The sequence below is a fragment of the Temnothorax americanus genome, unplaced genomic scaffold (genome assembly GCF_048541705.1).
Source record: "Temnothorax americanus isolate GAGA-0224 unplaced genomic scaffold, ASM4854170v1 Scaffold9, whole genome shotgun sequence".
Taxonomy (NCBI): domain Eukaryota; kingdom Metazoa; phylum Arthropoda; class Insecta; order Hymenoptera; family Formicidae; genus Temnothorax; species Temnothorax americanus.
This window is the reverse complement of record NW_027509812.1, coordinates 2,724,777-2,742,611: the sequence shown is the minus strand read 5'-3', so window position 1 is coordinate 2,742,611 and position 17,835 is coordinate 2,724,777. Positions and strand designations below refer to the sequence as shown.

At 46.4% G+C, this 17,835-nt stretch overlaps 2 protein-coding genes across 7 annotated transcripts in view; one reads left to right on the top strand and one right to left on the bottom strand.

Annotated features, from left to right (window-relative positions):
• LOC143908059 (synaptogenesis protein syg-1) overlaps positions 1-17,835 on the top strand; it is a 356,526-nt gene that overhangs the window by 76,887 nt on the left and 261,804 nt on the right. For 3 of the 6 annotated variants that reach the window (XM_077425338.1, XM_077425337.1, XM_077425334.1), the window contains exons 1-2: positions 12,079-12,356; positions 16,769-17,299. The exons of 1 other annotated variant lie outside the window; for it this stretch is intronic. In XM_077425338.1, the coding sequence (XP_077281464.1) occupies positions 17,239-17,299 (61 nt within the window). In that variant the 5' untranslated portion in view covers positions 12,079-12,356; positions 16,769-17,238. Of the gene's footprint in view, positions 1-12,078; positions 12,357-16,768; positions 17,300-17,835 lie in introns of those variants that run through there. 2 more of the 6 variants (XM_077425335.1, XM_077425336.1) reach the window with 2 other exon arrangements.
• Positions 1-17,835, bottom strand: part of LOC143908061 (uncharacterized) — a 217,848-nt gene that overhangs the window by 84,120 nt on the left and 115,893 nt on the right. The window lies entirely within an intron of this gene.

The following is a 17,835-nucleotide window of genomic DNA, read 5'->3' as shown; positions in this document are numbered from 1 at the left end:
CGTTATCTAGGAATACAAACTTTTAAATTTCAGCTATAAGTAACTTCAAAGACATATACGTATATGAAGCAACTTATAATACATAATAATTATTAATTCAATTTCTTATAAAGACTTGACACAAACCTTTCTTTATGGAAAAAAGTACATCGAAACCGAGTGAACTCAAAGATCATCTGTTTCTGAATGTGCGACTGTGCGGACTGAGGTGGTTCAATCATGTTTTACAGCATTGGAACGCCGATTGGAACGATATGATTTTATATTACTCTGTAGCCCTACATAGCCGCGTACACCCCGATATGGTACGCATATTTCCAGCGCACGCGACTCCCTAATAAAGCTTTACTTGCCGGCGTTCTATATATACTTTATTTACAACGGGCACCGCACAGCAACACGACGTCGGCGGCGGCACCGCCAACAGCGTAAATATCAGCCGGCATTATTAATATCCCAAAGTAATTTCGCGTAATTGAAAATGCCTAAGGAGGGTGGCTCCAGCATTTTCACCAGCTCGCTTTCTTCCCTCCGGCGCGCTCTTTATCGTTCTTCCTCGCGTGCCTTCTCTTCTTTCTTCTTCTGTTTCTTTTTTTCCTCTATCTACATTTTCACACCTTTGAATTGAACGACTCGCCTTTCTTTCCCGACTCCCCGTTCGCGTAAGGGGAATCGATGAAAAAAGCGCGCGACAATATCGTTTTTCATGTATATAGCAGTTCGGTTTTCCAGCATACGCGCGCCCGCAACGTTGTAAGTACCGTTGTTTTATTTTCCGCGGGAATCGGTGTAAACGAATTATGCGCGTGCAGCAGCATACGGATGCGAATTAGCGAGACATCTTATATATCATGGGCGGGCGTAATTCACTTGCGCGGATTTCTGTAAAAAGGTTAAACCATTGTGCATATAATGAGAGAAGCGCTGCAATAATACGCTTGCGAGCAAAAGGGATTTGTTGTCATGAAAAATGTAATGTTCGCCCCGCGCTTTATTCAGATGCGTTTTATGTGTAATTTTCTTCAAGAAAAACACCAGTTAAAGCTCTCGCTAAGCGTCAAACGCAATTTTCCGGCTCTGCTGCGCGCTGTTCAGGAGAAACGACGGAAGCTGCGGGCACTTTGTTGTCGAAGAGTTAATATGCAAAGCGCATTTTAATGACATTAAAAACTTGCCGATGGAAGAGCGTATACTTTTATGCAAATACGCTTTAACGCGTAAACCGATCGTAATCAATGTTATCAACTACCGCCGCCGACGAAGCTACGTAAATCTGTGTACAGATTATATATGTGCGCGTAAATGGAAAAAAGGTTTTGGTTTAAAACGTCGGGTTCCTCCACGATCGACGAGCTGGCGCCGGCGATGAGACAGCTTCATTTTTAACAAGCTAGCTCGTTAACCTACCGAATTGCGAAACAGCGTACGTCACGTTGACTCGTGAACTTAATTTGTTATTCATAACAAATGGCGCCACGCTACACTTTTAAATACAGCGTTTGCCAAGGAATGTGAGTGGACGTGCTTTAAGAATTTTCATTATTCACGCGAGCGAACCGATGGATCTTGGCTCAATCAGCATTGCTATATTATTACTGATACACTGTGTCTTTCGATATAAAAATAAATATACGATGATCTCCGTACAAAGGGGATAAAGGTCGAGCGGAAATTATCGCGAAATACGACGCAAGACGCAATCCGTACGCTTTGCTCTGCTGAAAATGAGATGTTCCAATGAGATGAAGCGTAATTTCATACTCGCTGGAAAATGTCCAGCACTGCATTCTGTACACATGTTTGTCGAAAGATAAATTATACCGTGGTTTATCTACAAGTGTTTAAATTGGCGTAACACGCTGTTTCAACAATCAAAAAGTTATGACAATCATATTAAAAACGTATTATATCTACGTATGTGAGTAATGTTCGATCGTGCATGATAGACTCGCGAATAGATTCCGCGACCTGGTGGCCGGATCCTGCTTCGAGCGGAACCGCTCGATGACGCGCGTTAAATGAGTGATAAATCGCGTCCCCCCTGATATAAGCTTTTCGTGTAGAAGCACATGATTTCGCGGTGACTGTATTTTCCCCATGATGCATTGAGAAAGCTCGACGCGTCGCGAATGATCGACCGACCGAAGAATCCGGGTCGCGAGGTCCCCGGCTGCAAATTTCTCTGCCTCTTTTCCCTCCACCCTGCACCCTTCACCCTCCCGATGTGTTTTCGCTCTCTCTTTCGCGCGCTCTCCCTCTTCACCTATTTACTTTGCGCTTTATCTCGTTACGCTTCGTATTCACTGTCGCCCGAGCGAAGCAAAATATGTGCGTCTTTTTATCGGCTTTAAATCCCCTCGCATTAAAGTCACGTAAAGCGCAAGAAGAGGGAGTATATACGCGCATCCTCTTAAATGTCTATTGAATATCAAGTGATCACACAGCTATTACATTTCATGGATATTTCGTCGCTAAAGAACGCTGCGTGCGATTCGAATTTAGAGAATTAGGATGTGGAGTGCTTCAATTTCGCCAATTAGAGATTAACAGTTTGATAGGAGTAGGCGTAAGTGACACATCGCATTATGGGTATCGCAACGTCATAGAAAATGCAGGAGGATGCCAAGACTTCTCCGGCTTGGGATCAGAGAAGTCGTCGATCAATTAATTAATTACTCAATAATTAATTCGTCCCGCGGGAAATCATCGTACTTGGTAAAGCAACGAATCGAAACGCGCGCGCCGAGTAATTTCGCAAGGAGCTTCGTTCTCCGTGTCCCTCTACCTTAATGCCGCCGCGGCAGTGCACAAGCGTTCGTTCTATCTTCGTCCTCAAGAAGCGAATTTATTCAGTTTGCAACTTCGCTTAAGTGCTCTACATTTTAATAGATAATTACTGGATAGAAATTCGAATTGCTCTTTGGCAAATGCGGAGTGTAGCGCGCGGTGCAGACCCGGTTCTCTGGTGTACACAGATATTTATTTGCGCTTCAACTGTTGCGGAGCTGATTGATGGAACTGCGACGTTGCATATTACGATATTGATTACGTGGAATCAATATCAGAACTTTATTAAGGCCAGATTGCGTATTAGATTTAATTTAGTGCTTTACTTTTTTCAACGAAGATAGGACAAATTATTTTATTTTACAAATATGAGCACATTGATAATGAAAAACGAAAAACAAGAAATACAGCACAAAACGTTCTAGAGGCAACTTCTCTACGTAATCCAAAATGCAAACGTATTCAAAATTCCAAAATAATCTTGTTTAAAATTATCTGATTTGAGCGTTTGTAAATAATTACGTCAAATCTTGCTGTCTGCCGGTTCAATTTCGGCCATTTACCAATTGTCCAGTGATCTAAACTATACAGTCGCCATCCTGGATATCGCGTAGCGAGCAATAGAGAATGGCGGAGCGTGTTCGTTCGTTATCCCGTTTTTCTCCCTATTTCGCGCGTCGGATCACCGGATAGAAATTCGAACCGCTCCTGGTGCCGGCGAATGATTTTTGCAAAATCATCGTGCCGTGCAGAGCCATCCTTTGTCGCGCTGCTGCGGTGGCGTAGGAGCCATGCACCCGGGCGTTTTCAGTGGTTCGCTTTCCGGGCGTCAAAGAGCGATTCTCCGCCGGGCGCAAGGATTTATTTTGCAACAGTTACATGCATCCTTCCTCGCGATTGGGGCGTGGTGCTGCTCCTCGGCGAGTCGAATCGGGCGCCTGCGCTTTTATCGATCCCGCCACTCAATTTTGCAGATTTGTTATTATTACCAGCTCGTTCAAACATTTACGCACGCAAATGCTCAGATTACACAACAATTGCGCGCCGGTGAATTATTAAATCTCGCATGCGTATATCAGCCGGACGTGATATTTTGATTGACGTAGGACACACTAATCTTCGTCACTTATGCGCTAATCGGTTTGCGTCCGATCGGGTAATAGAATTATTTCTGAGGCTCATTATCTCGCTCGCTGTTTAATCGTTGTTACTTCCCACAAAATGGTAAATGCGTTATATGAGAATATTAAAATTAACTTTAAATGACTGCAATTGCGAACTCAGGATGATTAATGATGATCATATATTTTTATGTAAATCCGGAGAACTGTAGAAGGGAGGAAGAGGATATGACGCGCGCGCGCGCGCGCAAGCTGTCGTTATTCAATACGTTTCTTAACGAGGTAACCGATATTTAAGTTTCGCTTCCTGACTTAATGATCCAGAATGTCGATGGAATATCGGAGACTAATTAGGATAGAGTGATATTTTCAGTTTTCTTAATGGAGCGGTGATATTTTTACTCCAGCTACGAGAGCGAATCGATGATCTAACGAATGAAATTGTAGTTCTAAAGCCGACGCCGACGTCGCTAACGATTGGACGTATCTTATATATCTTCTCGCGAACTTTCAGGGCCGCCAGAATGACGTGCTCGGTATACCGAGGCGGCCGGCAAATAAATGCGCGAGAGTCCTCCACCAAGGAGTTATTATGTCGCTGTCAGCGGTCGCGCGCATTTTGCGAGCTGTCGATCGATTAATAAAAATGGTAATCAGTCTCGTTAAAAGTTGGCAAATAATCCAAGTCAACTCGTCGTATCCCAGCTTAGATGGGAATAAAAAAGGAGTGAAAAACTCACATAAACCGTCACGGAGTCAGTCGCGATAAAAAAAAGCGTCGAAAGATTAATTGGTAAAATTTCACGCATATATGGACGTTGCAGTTGCATGGTCGACCCTTTCACAGTGTAATTTTACATGGCGAAAATATTTACGAACAATTTGAAATTTGTTTAACTGAAAAACAGCAAAATTTCAGCGGGAGTAAAATTTTTATTTTTGTTTCTTTTACTGTTATTTAAACAAATGTATTGCCGTTTTCCCCGGTGTATTTTATGTGGGAAATAAATCTCCTCAAATATTTGCATTGTTTATATAATTATAGTTATCATAATTTGCTAATAACTAATATCGCAGTTAATTTAATCTGTTTGAACATAAAATATATTGCCGTACCTATAAATGGTACTCTGACGCCGATTATTAAATTCATCATTGGTTCATCATCAAATCTCTCCATTTCAACAACCGTTTAGCGATTAGTTCCAAGCATATTTCGTACGGTCACATGGTATAGACATCCTCATTTTACGTGTCTCTTCGGTTACAAACTTTATACTAAACTGTAGCTACAAATATAGCGAGTTATCGTTATTTGTTGCAAACAGTTGATTTGCAAAATTACAAGTCCTTTCATGTTTAAAACTGAATTTTAAATTGGCACATTTTATAAATTAACTCGTAACGTCTTTATACACTATGTAATCATATAATATGTATCATACATATGTATAAAAATGTGACTACATAAATACCATTATCCGTGCAACAATTGGAAAAACGGGAAACCGGAAACTGGAAACCTCCGGTTTTAATGGATATCGTTTCGGGGCAAACCCTATCGTTAAATATTGAGCTGGACGCGATAAACGCGGACACGCGTGGAGCTGGGATACGCGTGCACGCGTATATAATGTGTGTATAAATAATCAGATATTTCAACAATTCCCCTCTGCCTACCGTCACGCCTCGTCATCGGACCCCCGAGCGATACCGTTGTTGATGTGGATAATCAATCGGTTGACTCTTTAATGAGCCCTCGTCACTTCGGAAAACACCGCGGAAATTTCGTTCGTGATTACATTATCGTCGGGTCTTCTTTCCGCTCTCTCGATCACTTTGAATTCGCACAGACTTTGATTCTACGCTTTCTCGCAGAAGTTTCGATATCGAGTATCTTCGGTCGATGTTATATCCCATCGTTCTCCGTCAGTCTCATCACCCTCGCTGGGTTATTTTGCTGAATATATCGAATATTCGAGCGCCGTCGACTTTTATTAAGTTTTGAATGCAGCGTCGCGTTCGACGGATGTTATTACCGCTAATGAGCATTACATAGAAATGCGCGCAGGTAGATAGAGATATATTCTTTTGCCGAGATACGTGCGAGTGCTGGATTACTATGCGGATGATACTGTGCGGTCGTTTTCACCACCGGATGGGGTGGGTGTGCTCGTAGCCCGTACAATAAAAACAAGGGCAAGCGGAATAAACGGCAATCCCCCTACGCGGCAAACGACAAACGATACGCCGCGATAAGAACCGAGAATGAAAATGAACGCGTCGCTCGATGCTCAATGGGAAAAAAAATTATGGACATTTTTGTCCACCAATGGCATGTTGAGTGTGTCGTAACGAGCGCACTTATATGGGCTAAGAATGCCCCCATTGTTGCGCCGCATTCGCGTGTAAAAAAACAATTGCGAGGTCGGATCTGTGTTAATCCCCTTCGACACGCGCGATTGTCGATTCCCTCGATGCTCTCGACTGACTTCTCGTTGCTGCCGCAGCCACGGGATTTTCGCGATTCCTCACGCCGGGGCGCCGCCGCGCGGCCTCGATTACGCATGTACATACCGCATTAAGTATTCCGTGTACGTTCCTCTCGATCGCATTAAAATACTAGAAAATGCGCGATATCGCCCGAATGCTGCGCCACACGCGCTCGAACAGTATTAGATTCCATTTTGATGCATATTACACGACGAGTTTGGCGCACGTGGTGCGGCGCGGTTGCGGAGAATAGGAATTGTGGTCGACCGCGGGGAAACGGCAGCGCGAAGCGCATCGAAGCCTATATGTATGGCGGATCTAATGCGTATTCCCGTTGACAGCGCGGGCTCGTCAAAGGGCGCGATCACCCTCGTTGTTGTCGGTTGAACGTGGCGGTCTATTATGCCGTTGTCCGACGTTCCGCGTCCCGCGTTGCGTCGGAAGGGTCGACAACGACGGCGGTGAATGTCTTTGCCGTGTACATCCGGATAAAGTAACAAAAGAGATCATGGAAAGAAGAAGAAGAAAAGGAAGACGAGGAAGAGAGCGGGTGGACGGCGCGACGAGGAAAGGGAGGAGAAACTGAACGTGACGATTTTCGTCGGCGCTTTCACGCGCGCGGACGTGTAGGCATCGAATCGGCTGAAAGGAATCCTCGTCACTGTCCACTTTTCATCGTTTTCTCGTCTTTCATCATGCCGTCGTTCGTTTCGACGTGCCCTGTTTCCACGGGATCGTCGAAAAAGAGCAAACAGACGCACCCGGCAGATGAAATCCTCGCGCCGGATATTGATACGATCGAAAAATTCGCCGTCCATCTCGTTCCGCGACGTTCTAAGCGGCGACGATGACAAAGGACGAAGACATATTTGAGAGATTTCTATCGCTAATCAAAAATTTCCATTACCTTCAAAAAGTCTGTCACCCTTCACGTAAAAATCTGTAATCGTGAGAAAGCGCGCGTATCTTCTATGAAGTGTTACCCTTAAAGGATGATAAGGATGAAATAAAACGACCGCACGCGATGTTCGTATTTCGTTCGCCGCAACGCTTCGCTTTTATGGGGCACAGAGGGAGTAACAACACCCGATTACTTTTGTTGCCTTAAACCTGAATAATCGCCTCGATCGTAAAGTTAAATTACACCGTCGTGCGCGCGGTATTTTCGCTTTACGCAAATTTAGATTCGCTTTACCATGTTATCGTTTAGGCAAATACGTCAAAGTGGTAAACGGTGAATGCGATCATTGCGACCTCGGGGGTCCTTCGCCATTCCGGTTTTCCCCCGACGTGATTGTCTCACAGGGCTGGTTTAATTAGGAAACGGACTAGGGTTTCTGCCGGACGTTTACTCAACGCCGAGCTACGACAAAGCCGAAAACAATTGGTGCCAATGTCCTTCGAGCCCGCAGGCTTTGCTCGAGAAATTAATCGAGCACCGCGCCAAGGCAAACAGCCGAGCTCCGCGTTTACTCGCGCCTGCTGCCCGCCCGAATCGTGGTTGCTGCTGGACATTGAGAGGGAAAGAGAGAGGAAGAGGGAGTGAGAAAGAGAGAGAGAGAGAGAGAGAGAGAGAGAGAGAGAGAGAAGGGGGAGCAGAGAGGTGGAGAGAGGCAGAATATCCACGACGACGGTTGCGCTGCAACAATGCGGCCCGGCGACTCGACGCATCGAGATTCCAATTGGCTGCCAGATAGCAATTCGTTTAGTCGGCCACTGCACCACAACCGATTATCGCACACGCATTGAGCCGGATCGAACAAAAAGTGCTTGCGCTTTTCGGATATTTCAACTTTCGCGTGGCGCGCCCGAAACCGGAAAATTTCGTTGTTTGGTTGTCAAACGACGAAATATTCTGCTGCAAATTCTTTTGCCGCTGCCACCTATATAAAGTTGCAATCGACGGGTAGTCGCGCAATTTACTCAGCTTGTCAAAATAGTATGTAACTGTGAAGTGGCGCAACATAGACGATAAGAGTAAGAGAGCGAGAGAAAGAGAAAGAGAGAGAGAGAGAGAGAGAGAGAGAGAGAGAGAGAGAGAGAGAGAGAGAGATAGGGTTAATTAGCTCTCGCTATAATCCCGATGGTTTCGGACTACATGTGCGTGGCTTAATGCACGTTTATTGCATGCAGCTGGAGCTTGCGTGCGCTCTCGTTGCGTTTATCCCCTTTTCCACCCTCTTTTCGCTTCTCGCGTATCAGCGGCTCCCCCCCCCCCCTACCACCCGTAACTCGCATTCCGCCGTCCGCATATTGCAATCCCTCGTATCCCCGAAAACATTCAATCGGACGTTTTCGCTTTATCCCGGAATTTGCCGATTAATGGCTAATTAATAATATGTCACAACGGAGGGCGATCCAGTAGAATATCGGCCAATCCGTTCGTAATTCGCCTTGCCTCGAATCGACGCTCGAAAGAGTTCGCGTTACGCGAACTGGTACATTCCGCTTTAAGTTATCGGAATTGGCTGCTTCAGAATTCTGACGTCCGATAGGGGCTTTCCATTCTTCATTCTTCGCGTGTGTGCGCGTAACATGCCCGCACACGTCGGTACGAGTTATCCTAGTCTTTAGGCACTCCTATTCGGTGATGAAACCATCATTCCTCATTTCGTGCCGTGCAATGCCATTTATGCGAGAATTCTACTTTTGTCGATTCGCGCATCACCGTTTTGCGCAAAATTATCGAGAATTATTACGATTGTCGGTGGTTCACTTGACCTCGAGTTCCCGCGACATTTCCATCACACGATTAATTATTTCATTAATATTTACAGATTAATTTTATTATAAATTATATTATATTATGGAGGATTCACATTGCGTCCGATCACGTCCGATGTTCGACGTACGACGATCCGACATCCAATAACAGAATTTATTATTAGAGACAAAAATTTCCTATTGGATGTCGGATCGTCGTATGTACGTCGAACATCGGACGCAGTGTGAATCCTCCATTAGATATACGCGCGCACACATGACGCACGTTCCTTTTCACAATCGAGAACGAAAACCCGCTCATTAAATCACGCTGTCGGGATTAAACTCGTCGGTGCATGACATTCAATTCGATTTTTAAGCTCTCGATTCGCGAGGAAGAATATGACCGTCCGTCTAAATATTATTTCTGGCTTGTTTTTGCGGTGAAAAGTCATGTCATGTAAAGTACAAGTCTCGGGACATTTGCGCTCAACGTGTTTCCCTTTTTGAAATTTTCTGCGGAATTTAATTCGCAGGTATACTGTAGGCAGGTATACTATAGAGCGACTGCGAGCTTATTCATATGTGTGCTTAATCGCGCTCATTACTTTACAATCTTCGATCGAAAATGCGACGCGATGCGCCAATGCTCACGATTCCGTTACGAGTCACATTTATATTTTCTATTTATCCTTGCATTTAGAAGATAGAGCCTAATTTATCGTCAGCTGTCCCACGGTCTGTCAGATCCGGCGATTCGAAATTTACTTATCGCGTTTCTACAAGCGACTAGAACTCACACAAATGCATCGCATAATTCGGAATAAGAATATGCGATACTCTTAACGCTGCCGCTAATTACTCTAATTAATGAACAGCGAGCAATCTTCCTGAAACATACAAGTGAAACCGGCTGGAAACAACGTTCGACGGGCGCCGTGCGGCGCGGGCGCGGCGGAGCGAGCGCGGTAAGATTTCTGAACACGATCTTCCCTATCTTTCTCGTCGGTATCTCGTCGGGAATCGTTAGATAGCGACGACAACTAAGTTACCGCTGCGAGCGTTATCACGGCCAATTGTGCGGAAATACCTCCGATCGTACGTTACCGACATTGACGTGTACGCGCGTACGCGCCTCGTTCTCACCTCTCTCGCGGTTCTCCTTCCGGTCCCCTTTCACCGCTATTTTCTCTTTCCCGCTTCTTCTTCTCCTTTCCTCCTCTTCCCAGTTACTCCCATGGTCGCTGAGACGTTCGACAAGATGTTCTTGAAAGGCTCCATCTCAGCTCGGTAAGAGCCGCGCATCGGAAAAAGAGCTGCTTACCGCTTTTCCACCCGCAGTGGGGGGAAAACTGGAAACTATAGTAAACCAGTGATAGAAACGAGAAATCCTATAAGCTTCCCTTTACCATGGCAACGCAATTGTAGATATAAAGGGCGTGACGTGCGAAACAGCACCCCTTTTGTTTTGATTTTTTTAACGTCATATCGCGGTTAGCCCTCCCTTTTTCGTGCTCCTGTTTGTTATTTATTCAAAAAGAGAACGGTTGCGCACTATCGACGATGGATAATAATAACGCACTGTTTTTCTTTTTTTATTATTCTTACGACGAGACCGTGGCAATTCAATCATAATTCGTTTGATATCCGTCAACCTACTTTTCATGTGAAATTCCACGTATTTCTAGTTCTTTCTCATTTGTATATACAGAGTCGTACATCTATGTGTTGTTTTATACAGAGCGATTAGACTAATTAGGAGACCAGGCGCAGGACTAGTCTTGGACATCGAGATTACGAGATCTCTCGCTTTACGTAATTTAAATGGATCTCGTGTAGCGTATATGTATATTCGGGTAGTGGAGGCGGTGGCATTTCAAGCAGATTATAATGTTTTTTGTCCTTCCTGTTTTTTCCTTTTACGTGACACGGTGTTCACGTACGTGAAACGTTTCACCAACGTTTAGCGGTCTATTTTAGTATAAACGAAAAATTGAGTTGAACTCTCGGCGAGTTTATATGTCAAAGTTGACGTCAAATTGAAAATAACGTGGCTGGCTGAATTTGATTTACCAGCACATTTATTATTTCGATGATTCTTTCAATGTTTCCCTCTCAGAGTGAAGAAGAACTTGTATACAAAGTACATTGTTATTAAGATATGTTTCAAACATTTACATATTCTCATTTTAGTTCTCGATTTGCATAACAGAGATTTGTGGCAATATTACTAACTTGTTATTGTTGTCAAAGAAAATGTGTATGTTCGTCGAAAGCATTTTACCTACAATTAGAAGAGTATACTAAAATAGAAATAGAGTAAAACAGAATCAAAACTATTTTCAACGGCAGACGAGCTAGTGTTATAATTAGTAAACTATAAATAAACGTATCGAAACTATCGATTGTAGCAGTTTGAATTGATGATTTTTTTTATATTTAAAACCTTTCAGAGAGAGAGAGAGAGAGAGAGAGAGAGAGAGAGAGAGAGAAGGCAAGAAAGAAAGTAATTGTAAAACAGCACAGAATCTGCAAAAATGCAATTAAAAGGAGTGGATCTCTATTATCATACTGTTTATACATATGTATAGGTACACATGTGTATATCTTAATCGACGTCAGAATAATTGCACATTTTCTCTGGAAAATGAAGTTAGGGATTTCATTATCTAAAATACAGATAAAGCGAACTGACAGCCTTTATCCACGGATGCTATCTCGCGTTCTTTTGATTGACAGTACGTGCGCCGGGGGTACCTATCGCGGGCATCGTCGACCGGAGGGGGGCACGGGCAACGGGGATACTCAGTGGGGCCCCCGGCCAGCCGTTGCGCCGCGCCGCCGGGTGGACGTCGCCGCTCCCTAGGCAGCGGGGTGGGGGGAGAGAGAGACGAGATGCCGGGCGTCGCGACGCTGCTCGGTAGCGCCACGAACTAAAAGTCCGGGCGCCACCGCGCGCCAGTGCCGAGCCCGCGATCGTGGCGAACGTACGCGTGTCTCGTGCGTGCCGTGTATTTAACGCGCGCGCGGTGTTGTAACACGGTCCCCGGTTCTCATCGCGTATCGCGAGCGAGCGGAGCGAGCGATCGATCGGTCAATCTCTCGCGGCGGAATTGTTCGGCCGGCGAAATCGTAAACGCGCGCGCGGAAAAAAAAAGGTTTTCGTCCCCGTCGCCCCCTCTTGCACCGTCTCCCAGCGGACGACCGCTTCGGGAAACCGCTACGGTAAACCGCTCCAGGATTTGCAAGGTGGTCGGTGTCGAATTTTAAAAGCGGGATCGCCCGCCACCGCGGGGAGTCCCGGGGTCTCGAGGCGTCTTTCTCTCGCCGGGGCCACGTCGTTCCCTTCTTCCCTGCTTCTTCTGCTCCCCTCCCCGACCCCTATCCATCGTCGACGATGAAAAGTCGTGTTCTGACTTTTCTCTGTCGGGTGCATCCCCTTCTCTCTCTCTCTCTCTCTCTCTCTCTCTCTCTCTCTCTCTCTCTTTCTCTCGGCCCACCTTTTACCCAGCGCCGCTGTAAATCACGAAAGGTCGATAGTCACGGTGTGACGTGATTCCCGGTGCATCGCGGGGATTTTTCCAGCCGAGATTCCGAGATTATTGCATCTTCCTTCGTCCCGCACTCTCTTTCTCGCTTTTTCGATTCTTATTCGACGACGATCCGTCCGCGTATCGGATTGGAGCAGTCGCGCGGCGGCGTCGGCAGTGGCTTAACGAGTTCCGCGGCTTTTTATCGGCCGGCCGTTCGGTGATTGGAATCCGCGTCCCGGCCTGACCCGGCTGCCCCCGGCCGGGATTCTCGTCGTTTTCATCGGCGAAACGATCGGCGTCGATGTCGCCTCCACCGCCGGTCTGGAAGAACGACGGGAGGTGCCGACAGGTGTTTTTGCTAAGTAAACATGGCACAACTGGCTGAATGATAGATGAAGCACGTAGCCTCGTGAATGGGGGCTCGCGGGGGTCTTCTAACGAGCGGTACCCGTCCGATATCGATGAGACTTCCCAATTTTCTTCACGACGGAGCAATACGGTCTTCCAAATTGCTAGATACAGCGGATTCGCAGAGGAGAATTCGTTCAAGACGCGAATCCAAGAGCGAGGATTTGAATCGACTACTTTTTAGAGTTCCGATTATCAATTCCTGTTCAACGGAAAATCAGTGCAAGAATTGAAAGTTACGTGTTTTAAATGGACCATTCGACCGCTTCGTTGGCCTAATCGCGGAAGTTCGACCATTATTTTTATTAATTTCACTTTTCGTCCTCGTTTAAAGCGTCCTTTCCGCGATAATTACGCGGGTCCTTTTTTTGATACTCGTTTAATTAATCCAGCTCGCGTCAAACACCGTTTCACAAACATTTCCGGGCTGCGTTTGTCGCTAGGTTTTGGTGTCCCGCGGCGTGCAGTTTGCAAAAATTCCGGCTCAAAAATGAGGGAAAGTTAACGAAAATTTGTATTTCGAAACTCCGCAAAAGCGTTCGCACGCCGAACCTCGCGTACGATAGGTATTCTCGTTAGTGTCGCGAACGCGTTTTCCCCCCGCCGATATACGCGTTTAGTTAATCGTAACGCGAATCCCCCTGCTTGCGGAGGCTGGATGAGCGCGTTTTAACGAGCGTTTTCAGTTAACGCGACGGCGACGTTCCTCGTGATCCTCCGATCCGATGCACGGGGACACACGTACCCCGCGTGTCTACATCGAGTTAATTCCCCCGCAGACTCGGGGGGGGGGGGGGGGAGGGGCTTGCCGAGCCCTATCAGCAAATTTGATTTGTCGCGGTGGCTCCCAGCTTCTAACCGTGAAACGGATAGTTAACGATTTTTCTCCCCCGAGCTTCCCGGCTCTTTCGCCGACAAATTGGAGCTGGCGTGTCGCGAGACCTTCCGAGGCGAGGAGAAGGCGCTACAATGAAACGTTATCGTTAGCAACGTCTCCTTCCTCGTGCGGCGAACATTGCCCCGGGCGATGGAGCGCGAAGCTATCCGCTTTTCAAACGTGGAACGAAACGCAAAAAGAAAAACCATGAAAACTGACGAACTGACGAGTTCAAAACCGTGAGGAAACGAGGCGGTAGAAAGGAATCGACGTTTCTCGCGGAAACGTCAATTAACGCGCGATACAAAAAAAAAGTAAAAGAGAAAGAGAGAAAAGAATGCAATCTCATCTCTTGCCGCAAGGTCAGTGAGATTACTTATCGGCCCGCCAGGACTTTTAACTTCTGCGAAAACCGATAAATTCATTGGATCCTACTTTCCAACGGGTACGCATCCCCCCCCCACCCACGGTTCGTCGGCACAAGTTTTAAACTAGTAAAACTCTCCCGGCCTAAAACGTGAGGAGACGTATAAGTAAATTCGATTTAATAGCGTAAGTTGGTCCATATATCACGATTAAAGCGGAACCGACTTCCATCGGACTTTTCGTCGAAGAAAAACAACTCGTACGATGTATCGAGGAAACCGAGATCGAAATTGCGAATGGTATCATCGTCGTGTGAGATTCATCGACGTCAATTCATCTTTCGTGATATTTGTTACGGCACAGTCATTATCTTTATTAATATTGTTGCATTCGAGTATTTTTAAAGGCATTTTACTTATACTTTTACGTTAGAGTCAACTACGAGGAAGTCATATATCAGAGAGAGAGAGAGAGAGAGAGAGATATGTTAGATTCTCCTGTGGAGTGATGTATTGAATGTTTGAACGCGCGAGAAACCATAACATCCACAACGGAGAGGAGGGGATCTTACCGGGAACAGGATGCTACCAGATGTGCTGTTTGCCGACAAAATTTCGAGTGAAAAAAATAGATGCTCGTGGAAATTCCGTGTTGTTACCGTTAGCATTCTCTCGAGTTGGAATTTTAAAACTATAAAGAAAGTAGAAAGATGAAAGCATTCACAAATCGATTCTATTCGTTCGTAATTTTATTCCTACGGCTACCAAGAGGTCTACGTCTTCGCGTATAGTAACGTAGTTCAATAAGCAACGTCTACAGGACTGTGGACTGTTTTCGCGTTGTATTAATGCGACTTTTATAGTTCGACAAACAATCGAAATGTAGTAGAAGCAATAACAAAATCGTTGGAATTCTCTCTACGAAGAAAAGAAGTTGGTAATTCGTACAAAAATGACGTAGCTTCGAGAAAACGTTTCATCGCAATTCTTTATCGATCTGCCTGACCACAAAACTGTAATTTATCAACCAAAGCGCGGGATACGGTTTCGCGGGATATTTTTCTACAAGCAATATTCGGCCTTTAAAATATAAAGCAGACACTTTACAATGTTTTCTCGAGCACTTCTCAAGAATGGATTCATTTTTACGCGCAATTTGTATGCATTACGAAATTATCATTTATCTCTTGCTATATATTATCTTTTTCCTGGCATCGAACCGTCTTTGAGATACGTGCAATATTGTAATATTCCGAATATCCGGTGCAGTGTCGATGGCGCGGGAGTTCGGGATTATCAGGCCAGATGGGACAGGCCGCTCTGTTCACGGATTCTTTAAAGTTGCCCGAGCTCGAGATCTTTTAAACTTGAGTACGAAGTTTAAGCTAGGCGGTATGGAAGAGCGCCATGGAGGCTCCGGCAATTAATCACTTAGCGGTTTTATTCAATTACGTCTCCGCTGCGGAGCGGAGACGTTGAGTGCCGTTGAAAGTGGCGAGAGGGCGAGAAAGACGGTAGCGGAATGCATCGGGGGGGTTTGGGGAAGACAGTACCGGGCGATCAGCGAATTATCGTCCTGAGCGGAGCTTCCTCTGGGGGAAGCCTCGAAAACCTCGTAAAAGTGTTATTCGAACTCACGGTCTGCCGCAACGACGGCACGGTATCGCGTAGCGTTGCATTCCTGTGACGGCAGGCCACCACCTGGCACACATTCTTTTATATGCTCCGAGTTCTCATCGATCACCGACGGCCGAGAGGATCATGAAGCCGAGAGGAACGATCTACCTGCGTCCGTGACGCGTGCACGCCTTTCTTCGCGCTCGCCGCGCGATAAAACGGGCGAGAGGACCAGCGATGCGAGAAAAACGAGGGAGGTGCGTGAGGACGGAGGAAGGATCGGCGATGTATAGCAGAATGAATTCACGTTGGGCTGATCATTAGAGGCGTATTCATTGCAGTATATCCCACTTTTCCCGCGGGTACGACGAGCAGGTTGAGCCTCGCTTCGAGGCGAGAAATAGCGATCTCTCGATCGCGCCGCTACGTTGACTTACTTCCTCCATCAGTTCCTCGAGCGCTCCTCGCCCGCGGAAGTTTGTCGCGCGGCTGATCCCTCGTGCAAGTTTTCCTCCCCTCGTTTCATCGAGTTTGCCCGGTGCACTGGTCCACTGCTCCCCTTATCCTCGACGATATCTTCGTCGCGATTCCTTCCGCTTCCATTCCCGCCGCTTTAACATCTCGCGCTCCGCTCGAGAAATCCCCGTTTGAATCGGAGCGCGAATCCGGAGCCGCGGCCGAGCTCTCCTCGTCGGAGATACGGAAATAGGATAGATTCGACCGGGGGAGAGAAAGACGCGCGCGGTGCTCGAGGCTCGAGATCCCGTGACCACTTTGCGATAAAGCCGCATTTGTTGCGCGACTGTTTTCGCAAATCATTGGTTTAGCGAAAACTCGAACGGCCCTCGTTTTTTGAATTTCTAGAACGAGGGAGCGGGTCGCCGACGAGATCTGCGAATGGGTCATCAGTGAACGGGTGACGGTGATTCATACGAGACACTCTTATCGTAAAAGAGAATTCGTGGAGATCCGTGATTAGACTTCGCGCGGAGAGAGAGAGAGTCAATCTCTCGCGAAGAGCGGACGAGGGATAAGTGATATGAGTGCTGAACGCAGAATCTTTCGTGACGTTAAACGGCGATTGAGTGGCGAGCGGTTCGCAGGAAATACCATCGAGTGATCGGCACGCGAGGAAGACCGGACGTCGCGCGAGGATAGCGAGAAAGAGAGAGGAAAAAACAAGAAGGGCGTAATAGCAGTGTGTTTGTTTTTTTTGGGTTTGCGTGAGGAAAGCGAACCTACCTACGCGTGCGGCAAGAGACGAGGAAAGTGAAGACGAGCTGGAGGACGGCCGGGTGGAAATAGCCTCGAGGTGGGAAGGAAGGTGAAAAAAGATGATGCGGTGCCATCCGATCGTTCTCCTCGCCGGCCTGCTCACCGTCGTCCGTGCTCAAGGTCAGTGTGTTGCCCGTCATCCTTCATCTTCTTTTATTCTTACTCTTCGTTTTCCCATTATGGCGCAATTATGTCTTACTTTGCGTTCTCCCGATCTCTGCCCTGTTACCCGGTCATTCCTTGACTTCGGCGGTATCTCTCGGTGTACGGCGAGAGACCGTATCTCCGATTTCGGGGATCGCGCGATTTCTTCCTTCTCGAAAATCGCGGAGACGACATCGACGACATGTCTCACGTCGCGAGAAATGTCAAACGTCTATTCTTCCCGAAAGGGACTTTTCGCTAACTTAATAACGATCGAATCGAACAAAATACTTTACGTGAAAATGAAAGTGGCAGGTTGGTGAGGTTGGAAAGTAAAGTTACCGCTGTGGGTGGTGAAAATGAAGGATACGGAATTAGTTTAATTGTTTGGCGCTACTTATCTGACGTATAAAAATGTTGTGAGTAAGCTGTGCCAGCACGTAGCGTTTCGCAAAAAGTTTGGTCCTAGTAATATTGCATTACGGTATAATGCGGCCACAAAAGCGGCACCC